The following is a 13373-nucleotide window of genomic DNA, read 5'->3' as shown; positions in this document are numbered from 1 at the left end:
CACCTTCCCCCAGGCCTCCGTGTGCCCCACTTGATGCAGGTGAAGCTGCAACTGGTGGCTGGACCATATCAAGTCACAGGGTAGTTTCCCAGGCAGCTCCAGGATCTCCTCCAGCCGTGCCGAGCAGGTGATGCCTGTGAGCGGGGACACATGGTGCCGGTGAGACCCCTCCTCACCAGGAAGCCTGTGCCCAAACCCCATTTTCCCCTTGCCTTCACCTCTACCAGGGGACATAGCTCCGGGCTTGATTATCCACAGATTGTGAAGGCCCTCCGTGTGGAGCTGGGGCAGCCGCACTTGCAGCTTCTGCAGCAGTGCCCTGCACTGTTTCAGCTGAGGAATGCTTGGCTCCAGCCTCGCCTGCTCGCTGCAGGGTGGTGACACGGGGGGCTCAGCACCAGCACTGCCATGCTGCGTGGCCCCCCAACCCCATTCCGCCCCACACGCACTTCACCACACGGTAGTACTCATGCAGGAAGCAGTCCGTCGGTGACACGGAGCACTGGGGAGTCCCTGTCAATGTCTGTGTGCTCCAGCCTGTCCAGCTGCAATCTGCAGACCTGCAGTGCTTTCTCCAGCATATCGGGGTGATGGGGATGCTGGACCTGCTGGAAGTGGCATAGACTGAGGGGCATGGCTGCTGGCTACCCTTGGGATTCTTGGCTTTGGGTGCATCAGGGTCCCAAGCCACAGCGCCAGGCAGAGGCTCAGCCCACAGCCATGGCCCTGAGCTCCTCACCATCCCCACCAGGCCCATCTCCACACACTCAGCTGCCCCCTTGCCAGGTGACTCCATCCCCCCTTGCATGATGCCAGGCTTCTCCACAGCCAGTTTGAGCAGGCTGTGAGCTGCTGTCAGGCGGAAATCCTCTACAAAGGTTTTCTGTTGTCCTCACCCTCTCCTGCCCAGGACACAGGGTACATGGGATTTGGCAGGGGGGCAGAAGGGCAACAGCTCTAGCTCACCGATGAAGGCTTGGTGTTCGTCCCCGAGCCGGTAGCACCCTGGGAAGAAGGTGGTGGGATCCGCCTGGTAGAATGAGGGCAGGGTTTGGAGGTTGACACACAGCCCCTCCTCTGTAGATGGACAAGGGTGGCAGTCAGTGCTGGACCCGCTGCCACCCCTGTTCATCCCCAGGACTGCATCCTCGGTGTCTCCAGGCTCTCACCTTGGTGGTGAAGGCTCCAGTGCCGGTGGTTTACCATTTGGTGGTTCAGTAGCTGCCAGTAGTGCACAGCACTTCCCCGCCTCATCCAGATGAATGTGGGCATGTGGTCTCCCACCATGGAGGACTACGGGTGGGACAGAGACAACTTGAGGCCTAGACCCTTCAGGTAGCTTGGTGTCTGTAAGTGGTTTAGAGACCACTGGAGGCCAGGGCACTTCTGGTGGCTTGGGTTCTGTTGGTGGCATGGTTACTCTAGGACTCTTGGTGACCATAAGTTTTTCACGTACCACTGGAGGCCTCGGTACCACATTAAGCTTTGTGTCCCTACGTGATTTGGGGACCACAGGAGGCCTGGGCACTGCAGGAGGCTTGGGCTCTATAGGGGGCATGGTGACTCTAGGACGCTTGGTAACCGTAAGTGGTTTAGGCACAGCTGGAGGCCTCGGCACCACAGTAGGCTCAGTGTCCGTAAGTGGTTTGGCCACCACTGGAGGTCTGGGCAAATCAGTAGTCTTGAGGACCATGGGAGGCTTGGTGTCCGTAAATGGTCTGGAGAGCACTTGTGGCTTGGGCACCGCAGGGAACTTGTTGTCCGTAATTGCTTTTGAGACCACTGGAGGCCTGGGCAATGCAGGAGGCTTGGGTTCTACAGGGGGCATGGTGGTTCTAGGACTCTTGGTGACCATAAGTGGTTTACGCACCACTGGAGGCCATCTGCACCACAGTAGGCTTGGTGATCATAATATCATAAGTGCTTTGGCCACCATTGGAGGTACTGGGCACTGCAGTAGTCTTGAGCAACAAGGGAGGTTTGGTGTCTGTAAGTGGGTTGGAGACTACTTGAAGCCTGTGTACTGCAGGGACCTTGGTGTCTGTAAGTGGTTTAGAGACCACTGGAGGCCTGGGCACTGCAAGAGGCTTGGGCTCTATTGGGGGCATGGTGACTCTAGGAGGTTTGGTGACCGTAACTTCTTAGGCACCACTGAAGGCCTCAGCACCACAGTAGGCTTGGTGTCCGTAAGTGGTCTGGCCACCACTGGAGGCCTGTTTACCGCAGGACGCTTGGACTCTATAGGGTGTCTGGTGATTGAAGGACACTTGTTGCCGTAAGTGGTTTACGTATAACTGGAGTCCTCGGCACCGCAGTAGGTTTGGTGACCATAAGTGATTTGGCTGTCACTGGAGGTCTGGTCACTTCAATAGTCTTGAGCACCGTGGGAGGCTTGGTGTCTATAAGTGGGTTTAAGGTCACTTGAGGTCTGGGCACTACAGGTACCTTCGTTCCTGGAAGTAGTTTAGAGACCATTGGAGGCCTGGGCACTGCAGGAGGCTTGTGCTCTATAGGAGGCATGGTAACTCTAGGACTCTCAATGACCTTAAGTGGTTTACGCACTGCTGGAGGCCTCGGCACCACAGTAGGCTCGGTGTCCCTGTGGTGTGGCCACCACTGCAGGCCTGGGCAACACACTAGTCTTCAGCAGCATGGGCTTGTTGTCTGTAAGTGGTCTGGAGAGCACTTGTGGCTTGGGCACCGCAGGTAACTTGGTGCCCCTAAGTGGTGTGGAGAGCACTTGTGGCTTGGGCACCGCAGGTAACTTGGTGTCCGTAACTGCTTTTGAGACCACTGGAGGCCTGGGCAACGCAAGAGGCTTGGGTTCTACAGGGGGCATGGTGACTCTAGGACTCTTGGTGACCATAAGTGGTTTACGCACCACTGGAGGCCATCTGCACCACAGTAGGCTTGGTGATCGTAAGTGCTTTGGCCACCACTGAAGGTCTGGGCACTGCAGTAGTCTTGAGCACCATGGGACGCTTGGTGTCTATAAGTGGGCTGGAGACTACTTGAGGCCTGTGCACCGCAGGTACCTTGGTGTCTGTAATTGGTTTAGAGACCACTGGAGGCCTGGGCACTGCAGGAGGCTTGGGCTCTGTAGGAGGCATGGTGACTCTAGGACTTTTGGTGACCATAAGTTCTTTAGGCACCACTGAAGGCCTCAGCATCACAGCAGGCTCGGTGTTCGTAAGTGGTCTGGCCAACACTGGAGGCCTGTTTACCACGGTAGTCCTGAGCACCATGGGAGGCTTGGTGTCTGTAAGTGGGCTGGAGAGCACTTGTGGCCTGGGCCCCGCAGGACGCTAGGCCTCTGTCTGGTTCTTGGTGACTGCAGGACACTTGTTGACCATAAGTGGTTTACGTGTATTTGAGGCTTCGGCACTACAGTAGGCTTTGTGTCTGTGATTTGGAGATTAGTGGAGGCCTGGCCACTGCAGGAGGCTTGGGTTCCATAGAAGGTCATGGCGACTCTAGGACTCTTTGTGACCGTAAGTGGTTTACTCACCACTGGAGGCCTCGGCAATGCAGAAGGCTTGGTCACCGTAAGTGGTTTGGCCACCATTGGAGGTTTTGGGCACTGCAGTCGTCTTGAGCACCATGGGAGGCTTGGTGTTTGTAAGTGGGCTGGAGAGCACTTGTGGGCTGGGCACCGCAGGTAACTTGGTGCCCATAAGTGGTATGCCCACTTGCGGCTTAGGCACAGCAGGCAACTTGGTGTCTGTGTTTTAGAGACCACTGGAGGCCTGGACACTGCAGGATGCTTGTGCTCTGTAGGAGGCATGGTGACTCTAGGACGTTTGGTGACAATAAGTTGTTTACACACCACTGAAGGCCTGGGCACCACAGTAGGCTTAGTGTTCGTAAGTGGTTTGGCCACCACTGGAGGCCTGGGCACTATAGTAGTCTTGACAGCCATGGTAGGCATGGTGTCCTTGAGTGGGCTGGAGAGCACTTGTGGGCTGGACACTGCGGGATGTTTGGGCTCCGTAGGAGGCATGGTGACTCTAGGACACTTGGTGACCCTAAGTGGTTTACGTATAACTGGAGGCCTCGGCAGCACAGTAGGCTTGGTGACCATGTGGCCACCGTTGGAGGTCTGGTCACTGCAGTAGTCTTGAGCACCATGGGCGGCTTCTGTCTGTAAGTGGGTTGTAGAACAATTGAGGCCTGGGCACTGCAGGTGCCTTGGTATCTGCGTGGTTTAGAGACCACTGGGGAGATGGGCAATGCAGGAGGCTTGGGCTCTATAGGGGGCATGGTGACTCTAGGATGCTTGGTAGCCGTAAGTGGTTTATGCACAACAGGTAGCCTCGGCACCACAGTAGGCTTGGGTTCCGAATGTGGTTTCTCCAGCACCGGAGGCCTGGCACTGCAGTGGTCTTGAGCACGATGGGAGGCTTGGTGTCTGTAAGTGGGTTGGAGACCACTTGAGGCTTGGGCACCGCAGGTAACTTGGTATCCGTGTTTTGGAGACCACTGGAGGCCTGTGCACCGCAGGAGACTTGCAATCTGTGGTTTGCTTGGTGACTCTAGGACGCTTAGTGACCATAAGTGATTTGTCCACGGGTTACTTGGGCACCACAGGTGATTTGGTCTTCATAAGTGGTTTGGCCACCAAAAGTGACTTGGGCGCCACCGGGAAGACAAGAGTCAGGATGGCAGGGAGTTTGTTCTGGGGTTGTTGTTCTTGCAGCTGGGGCTTCATTAGTGAGTAGCCTTCCAAGAGCAGCTTCAGTCCCAGGCAGGGAGGCACGGGCACGGTTGCCTGCAGGGAGACATTGAAACAACTGGGTTGGAAAAGAGCTTAAGATCATCAAGTCCAACTGTTCCCCAGCGCTTGCAAATTCACCCCTAACTCGTGTCATTAAGGGCCTTGTCTACACAGGTTTTGAACCCCTCCATGGACTTTGACTTCCTTTTTCCCTCGGCAGCTTGTTCCAATGCCTGATCACCCCTTTGGGGGAAGTTAATTGTTCCTAATCCCGTCTAAACCTCCCCTGCTGTAGCTTGAGGCTTTTTTTCTTTTCTATTGCTTGTTCCTTGAGAGCAGAGAGCAGCCTATCCCACAGCCCCTCCAAACCCACCTCTTTGTAGACGAGTTCAAAGGCTCCAGTGGAGCAGCTGAGGTTCTCCCTGTGGTCCAGGATCACACGCAGTATGTCAGGCTGGACGGCAGCGCAGAGACACAGAGTCATTCTTTGTTGGGGTGGTGATTGGAGGGACGTCAGGGTCAGTCAGTGGTGACCTGAGGACAGTTCTGCTGCTGCTGCTGGCTTTTCCATGACTTTGTATTCTGCTGATGATCATGACAGCACCTATCTTCTTTTTAAAGTCCAGATTGGTGGAGATGGGCATCTAGCTGATGGGCTATAAACGTGTTATATAGCAGGCGACAGCATATAATACGAGTTCATTGGCTGTTTTTCCCCCGCATTAAATAAAAGCTCCTGAGATACACAGTGGACTTCTCCATCTTCCCGCATTACCCGCCAAGTATATCTGGGTCCCTGAGCAAAAGCAATCCCACGAGTAGGTTTGCCTTTACCTAAGCAGGAATAACCCAGACTTTCTTCCCCAGCAAATTCTTTATGTTTACCACAGGAACTTTATCCCCCTCTACAGTACATAAAAGTTCTGATTGGGCTGGGCCAGCCCTGTTGGCAGATCCCCTCGTGTTGACCAACCCGGTGGCTTTTGATAAATGCATATCCCGATGTTTGAAAGTCCCACCACCCATTGCTCTCAGTGTAGTTTTTAAGAGCACACTGTACCATTTGATTTAACCAGAGGCTGGTGCATGGCAGGGGATGTGATATACCCACTCAATGCCATGCTCTTTGGCACAAGTGTCTATAAGGTTGTTCTGGAAATGAGTCCCGTTGTCTGACTCGGTTCATTCTGGGGTGCCGTGTCGCCACAAAATCTGTTTCTCAAGGCCCAGGGTAGTGTTCCGGGCAGTGGCGTGGGGCACAGCGTATGTTTCCAGCCATCCGGTGGTTGCTTCCACCATGGTAAGCACATGGCTTAAGTCTTGGTGGGTTGCTGGGAGTGTGATACAGTCAGTCTGCCAGGCCTTCCTGTATTTGAACTTCATCTATTGTCCTCCATACCAAAAAGGCTTTAACCGCCTGGCTTTTTTAATTGCAGCCCATGTTTCACAGTCATGAATGACCTGGGCAGTAGTGTTCATTGTTAAGTCAGCCCCTCGATATCACAGGCTCATCTGTATGTTGCATCTTCGCTTGATGGGCTGAGGTGTCATGGGTCCGTGGCTAAAAATAATTCACCATTATGTTGCCAATGTAAGTCCACTTGAGCCACTTCAATCTTAGCAGCTTTATCCACTTTTTGGATGTTCTGGTGTTTCCCATTGGCCCGACTCTTGCGTACATGAGCATTTACATGGTGTACCTTCACCACCAGGTTCTGCACCTGGGCAGCGGTATCTTGTCACAGTGCAGCAGCCAGATGGGTTTACGTCTGTTTTTCACCCCCTTGGCTGGTGGGATGTGTGTCCCTGTGCGATGGTGGATTCTGGTTCAGGTAGGGGGAAGTGGTTACCGTCATGTTGTCCCACTTAGGGTGGGCAGGATGCTGTTCCCGTCTTCATGGCCTTATTGTTGCAGCTTTTCTGCCTGCTCCTGGGCGCTACTTCATGTCTGCTGCCAGCAACACAGCTCTGCTGCCCAGGACACGCAGTCAGAGCTGTTGGTGGGACTGCATCTGGTTGAGTGGGTGCCCTGGTCAGGACAGTAGCCCCAGGCTTGCTCATAGTGGCCTGAACCCACTGGAGCAGGGGTTTTGGCTGTGGTGGTGCCTGGGGGGCAGAGCTGGAGAAGCGCAAGTGCAGTTGTGTCAGAGCAGCCGCCTTGACCTGTGCTTCTCCAGCCCGTGGGAGCTGAGTGGTTCTGCCCCACTTGGGCATCACAGGAGGCCTGGAGTCTGTAGGGGGATTGGTGACCATAGAACACGTGATGACCATAAGTGGTTTAGGCTCCCCAGGAAGCTTGGACTCTACTGAGGGCTTGGTGACTGTAGGATGTGTGGTGACCGTAAGTGGCTTATGTACCACTAGAGGCCTCGGCAGCACTGGAGTCTTGGTCTCTGACCAGGGGCTTGGTGAATGTAGGACGCTTGGTGATCATGAATGGCTTAGGCACCACTGGAGGCTTTGGCACCACAGCAGGCTTGCTGTCCATAAGTGGGTTGGAAACCACTGGAGGCCTGGGCAGCGCAGGTAACTTGGTGCCCATAAGTGGTTTGGAGATATCTGGAGGCCTGAGCCCTGCAGGAGGCTTGGGCTCTATAATGGGCTTTGTGATCATGGGATACTTGTACATAAGTGGTTTGGCCACCATAGGAGGCCTGGGTACCACGGCTGGCTTGGGCATCACAGGTAATTTGGTGTTCATAAGTGGTCTGGAGCCCACTGGAGGCTTGGGCACCACTGGGCGGACAAGAGGCAGGATGGTGGGGAGTTTGTCCTGTGGTTTTTTTTGCAGCTGGGGCTTCCTTAGTGAGTAGCCTTCCACCACCAGCTTCAGTCCCAGGCAGGGAGGCACTGACACAATGGCCTGCAGGGAGATATTGAAACAACTGGGTTGGAAAACAGCTTAAGATCATCAAGTCCAACTGTTCCCCACCACTGCCAAGGCCACCTCTAACTCATGCTATTAAGGGCCTCGTCTACAAAGGTATTGAACCCCTCCGTGGACTGTGACCTCCTTCTTCCCTTGGCAGCCTTTTGCAATGCTTGACTACCCATTTGGGGGAAGTAATTGTTCCTAATCCCCAGTCTAAACCTCCCCTGCTGTAGCTTGAGGCTTTTTTTTTTTCTTGTTCTATTGCTTGTCCCTTGGGAGCAGAGAGCAGCCTATCCCACAGCCCCTCCAAACCCACCTCTTTGTAAATGAGTTCAAAGGCTCCAGTGGAGCAGCCGGGGTTCTCCCTGTGGTCCAGGACCACACGCAGTATGTCACGCTGGACGGCGGCGCAGAGCAGTCGGGTCACTGCTGAGCAGGGCGCCATGGTGGGACTGACATTGATCTCTAGCAGCCACGGCTGGCAATCCTCCCCGAACATGAAATCGGCCCCGTAGAGCTCGAAGCTTCCCTTGCGGTCTCTCACCAGCTCCCGGCCGCTGTGCAGGGCAGCCACCACTGCCTCCTTCATGCCTGGAACAATTATGATCTCCCAGGCCTCCGTGTGCCCCACTTGCTGTAGGTGAAGCTGCAACTGGTGGCTGGACCATATCAAGTCACAGGGCAGATTGGGGTTGCGGCCCCCAGCCTGCCTCCACTGCTTCTGGATGGACACATTGCAGAGGTGCCGGGAGCTGGTGTGGGAAGAGCAGAGATGGGTCAACAGGGTGCTGGGGTGTGGGGTGTGCTGTGCCAGGGTGGGGGGCACTCACGCGTGTAGGTGGCTCAGGGAGAAGGGCTGGGAGCAGAAGCGCACGTAGCTGTCCCGGTAGAACCATATGGTCAGCGGGTTCCAGTCAGTCACCAGGATCCATTGCCGCAGGTCAATCTTGGTGCCGAAGATGAGCAGCGGCCGCTCCACGTATTTCTGTACTATCCATTGTCCTGGCTGCGCTGAGGGCGCTGCGGGTTTCCCAGGCAGCTCCAGGATCTCCTCCAGCCGTGCCGAGCAGGTGATGCCTGTGAGCGGGGACACACGGTGCCGGTGAGACCCCTCCTCACCAGGAAGCCTGTGCCCAAACCCCATTTTCCCCTTGACTTCACCTCTACCACGGGACATAGCTCCGGGCTTGATTATCCACAGATTGTGAACGCCCTCTATGTGGAGCTGGGGCAGCCGCTCCTGCAGCTTCTGTAGCAGTGCCCTGCACTGTTCCTGCTGATGGATGCTGGACTCCAGCCTTGCCTGCTCGCTGCAGGGTGGTGACACAGGGGTTCAGCACCAGCACTGCCATGCTGTGTAGCCCCCCCACCCCATCCTGCCCCACACGCACTTCACCACACGGTAGTACTCATGCAGGAAGCAGTCCCAGTCGGCGTTGGTGACACGGAGCACTGGGGAGTCCCTGTCAATGTCTGTGTGCTCCAGCCTGTCCAGCTGCAATCTGCAGACCTGCAGTGCTTTCTCCAGCAGCTCAGGGGGTGATGGGGATACTGGACCTGCTGGAAGTGGCATGGACTGAGGGGCATGGCTGCTGGCTACCCTTGGGATGCTTGGCTTTGGGTGCATCCGGGTCCCAAGGCACAGCCCCAAGCAGAGGCTCAGCCCACAGCCAGGGCCCTGAGCTCCTCACCATCCCCACCAGGCCCATCTCCACACACTCACCTGCCCCCTTGCCAGGTGACTCCATCACCCCTTGCATGATGCCAGGCTTCTCCACAGCCAGTTTGAGCAGGCTGTGAGCTGCTGTCAGGCGGAAATCCTCTGCAAAGGATTTGAGTTGTCCTCACCCTGTCCTGCCCAAGACAGGGGGGGACATGGGATATGGCAGGGGGGCAGAAGAGCAACAGCCCCAGCTCACCGATGAAGGCTTGACGTTCATCCTCATTCCCAAGCCGGTAGCACCTTGGGAAGAAGGTGGTGGGATCCGCTTGGTAGAATGAGGGCAGGTTTTGGAGGTTGACACACAGCCCCTCCTGTATAGATGGACAGGGGTGGCAGTCAGTGCTGGACCTGCCGCCACCCCTGTTCATCCCCAGCACTGCATCCTCAGCGTCTCCAGATTCTCACCTTGGTGGTGAAGGCTCCAGTGCCCTTGAAGTGGTTTACCATTTGGTGGTCCTGGAGCTGCCAGTAGCGTACAGCACTGCGCCGGCTTGTCCAGATGAATGTCGGCATTTGGTCTCGCACCATGGAGGACTGAGTAAGGGACAGAGGGGACCAGAGTGAGCTGAGGAATCCCCATTTCACTCTCAGTGCCCTGCCCAGGCTGTGCCCTGCGGAGTCCAGCCCTGCCCCTCTGCACTAACCATGATGTCATGGATGCCATCAGGGTCCTCAGCATACCACGGGACCTCCTCCTGCTCCTCCTCCTCCAACATCTGGACCCAGTGCTGAGTCCAACAGGACGCCGAACCTGGCTCTGCATGGAGCACTGCCTCCCATTGCTCCTCACCACCACTGTCCTCCACCTTCTCCTCCAGCTGCTTTTTGGTGTCCTGCTGCACTGAGCGAGTGCCCACTTTGGTGGTGGTGGAGAACTTCTCCACCCAGCCTCGTGCCCGCAGCAGCCTGCGCATCACAGGGTAGGGGCCCTGCACTGAGAAGATCTTTTTCTCCTGGGGAAGGACACAAGCACTCAGCCATAAATGCAACAGGCGCATGTTCATGGCATGTTGTGGGGTGTGTGCGTGTAATCGGGTCCCACCTTGATGGCCTCCTTCACATGCTGTCTGGCCCTCTTCAGCAGCTCCTTGTTGACAGCGGGCTGCTGCTTGGTGCTGGCAGGAGCTGTTAAGGACAAGCCAGGCTGAGCTGCTGGCCCCGTGTCCCCAGTCCCATGGCAGGGACAGCAGGACAAGGGGTGAAGGCACCCACCTCTCTGCTGCTGCATGCTTGAGCCGGGGCTACTCTGTGCAGCTGACACGAAGTCAAAGAAATTCGTGCCGGAATTCCGGCTACTGTGCACCCCGAGAGGTGCTTCACAGGGCCCGGAGGCCTCACTTCAACTGTCGTGGAAATCGTCAGTAACACGTCTCCTAGTCTGGCAGTCGCCTCCCCCCAGCCAGGCTGGGGGAGTCTGTGTGCCAAAGAGAGATTGACTCCTTCCAGACGAAGCCTGAGGGCGAGGGGAGCTGGTGTGACTTTTCATCCCCCAGGACCAAGCGCTTCCCCCCTCCCTGTGGGGACCGAGGTGGGGCCCAGCACATGGAACTCCCCAGCTCCTGCACCAGCCCTGGCCTCTGCACTGGCTTCACTGACCTGAAGGTGGACAAACACCAGCCCTCCTGTGTCGTGTGTGTCACCCCCCAACCTCCCAGCCCCGTTCCTCGAACTCGTTCACGTCGACACTCACCCCAAACATCAAACCCTTTCGTGCCCCGCATCCCGAGGGTCCCCCCAACCTTTTTGGTGCCCCCCAGCCCCGTTCACCCCCATTTATCCCCTTTTTTTAGGCCACCCCTCCCGCTCCTCCCACCACACGTCCTGCCCCCACCGTCGGGACCGCCCTCTCTGTTTGCCGTTGCTACGGCGGGCCGTGAGTAGCCAGGCGGGGCGTCCAACGGACCGGCGCCTTCCGTGCCCCGCCCATGGAACCCGGCTGTGCCGTGCCCCGCCCATGGGCCTCGGGCGCTCTATGGGCCCCGGGCACTGTAAGCCAAGAGAAGAGAGGCAGCTGTGAGCCCCTGTGTGCCCCGGGGCCATGGGGCTGCGTCCCCAGTGGCTGTTGCCAGGCCCCTCACCGTGCTCTTGGCATCTCAAACCCAGCCCTTCCCCAGCACAGGGGGTGCAAGCAACCTGGGGCATCCTCCTGCCCTGTCCCTGAGAGGGTCTTGGGCACAATGGCACCGCTGTTCCCACAGGTGGGACTGACGGCTCTGGGCACAAAGGGCACGCTGGCTTGAGGCCCGTACCCCGCTCCCAAAATCCCAACATGAGGGATCTGCCTTCTCCCATTCCAGAGCCTCAGGTTCTCAAGGAATTCCTCCCCCAGAATGCAGGCCCTGGTGTTGACAGCTTCATCTTGCTGATTTTCTTGTGGATCTCCTCCATGAAGCGGACGACAAAATCCACCAGCTTGTGCTTGTTACAGATGAACACAGCACAATGCCCACTCCTTATTCTATACCATTCACATTACGGTGAGATTGCGCATTTTTCAATATATTGTTGCTTTTGTCTCTCATATATAGGTATATATATATGCACACACACACAAAGAGATATCATTTCTTAGTTCATGGACTATCCTTATAAAATTTTCTGAATTCATTCAGTCCACAATATTAGGCTCAATCTCTTGTAAGTCTCTCAGGGCAGGAGAGGTGGTCTGCTGATGACACTGGTGAAATCATCTGGTCGCTGCTGAGCTCTTCCAGTTTCACCAAAGGTCATTCTTTGTTGGGGTGGTGATCAAAGGGAAGTCAGGGTCAGTTGATGCTGACCTGAGGACAGTTCTGCTGCTGGCTTCTCCATGACTTTATTCTCTGCTGATAATCGTGACGGCACCTATTTTCTGTTCAAGCTGCTTGGCTTCTGTACCTTCTAGTTCGTGACCATCAGCCGCATTGTCTCAGCATCAGATCAACCAGGTGACAATGTGCTCCCCTGGAAGACGGCTGAAATCTTTTTGTGTATTCCACAGCTTGGTTGATGTCCGGGATCAAGAAGTTACTTCTTCCTCTTTGTCTGATTTCTGTAGCAATAACTCTTGTTCAGATACTGTCCCTTGTAGTGTGTGCATTGGGTCTTTTTTTTTCTTCATTGCACAGGTTGCTCTGTGTGGCTTTTTTTTTTTGGTTTTCCCCTTGCAACTGATATTGGTCCTTTGGTGCAGCTGCACTATCACTGTGGTTGGGGTGGCTGCAGGGTCTTTCACTGGGATTGGAGTAAGGATCAGAGTAAGCATTACTTAGCAACAACTAAAAACTTTGGTTTGTTACCAGCACTGTTCCCAGATTAAGCCGAAAACACAGGACTGCACTATCTAGGAAGAAGGAGAAAAATAACTTTTACAGCTGAACCCATGACACTTGTCCATTTCTCTTGTGTAGTACCTTACACCAAATGAGGCCTCACTGGACTAAAAGCAACCCTGTGGAGAGAGAAGATGCTCCTTAGATTGCTTTCTTTTAATTTCTTGATACGTAGCTTGCAGCAGGTGAAGTACGAGGCTATTGAAGTTGAACTGTTGAACTATGAACCTATTCACTATTGAACTATGAACTATTATTATTGAACTATGAACATATTCACTATTGAACTTATGAAATATTTAAGGCATGCTCCTCACTAAATACATTCACAAGTAGATCTTCCTTCTTCCCATTAAAGCCTAGCGCTACAACTCTCTGACAGCTTGCATTACATTCAGCAGGACTTTGTAGTATTACATCATGTTATGCTGGGGTCATTTTCCACTGCCTGGTACTAACAGGATGTGACATTACATGAGTGAGCTAATGTAGCTAAAGTATCTATGATGGCGTGGGCTATCACAGCTGAATTGAAGTCAGAGAGGTGAAAGGAAAATAAAGCAAAGAAAAAATACTCTTTTTTAGAAAGTGCACTAATTTTGCAAGCGATAGGATTCAAAGTAGACAGCTGAATTATTAGCAGAGGTTTCAGCAATTTTTGGGGGGAGGAGGGAACTCATCAATCTATTTCTGGCTTTTCAAGGTTTATTTTAGAGTATTTGCTAACGACTTATAGAGTATTCTTAAGCATTC

At 54.7% G+C, this 13373-nt stretch overlaps 1 protein-coding gene across 1 annotated transcript; it reads right to left on the bottom strand.

Moving 5' to 3' along the window:
• Positions 1-7064: 7064 nt before the first annotated feature.
• On the bottom strand, positions 7065-10263 carry LOC133271261 (tubulin tyrosine ligase 3-like). The gene is made up of 9 exons (XM_061457208.1): positions 9954-10263; positions 9715-9843; positions 9506-9620; positions 9310-9408; positions 8978-9143; positions 8748-8896; positions 8417-8663; positions 7903-8338; positions 7065-7577 (listed from the first exon to the last, which is right to left on the bottom strand). Exons 1-9 carry the CDS (start codon positions 10221-10223, stop codon positions 7065-7067), a joined length of 2124 nt encoding a protein of 707 aa, XP_061313192.1. The 5' UTR covers positions 10224-10263.
• Positions 10264-13373: the final 3110 nt, after the last annotated feature.

The sequence above is a fragment of the Pezoporus flaviventris genome, unplaced genomic scaffold (assembly GCF_033815535.1).
Source record: "Pezoporus flaviventris isolate CSIRO_AGI_PZ_B2104156 unplaced genomic scaffold, CSIRO_AGI_Pfla_v1 ptg000023l, whole genome shotgun sequence".
Classification (NCBI taxonomy): Eukaryota; Metazoa; Chordata; class Aves; order Psittaciformes; family Psittacidae; genus Pezoporus; species Pezoporus flaviventris.
Note: the sequence above shows the minus strand (reverse complement) of the source record. Positions and strands in the feature narration are given on the sequence as shown.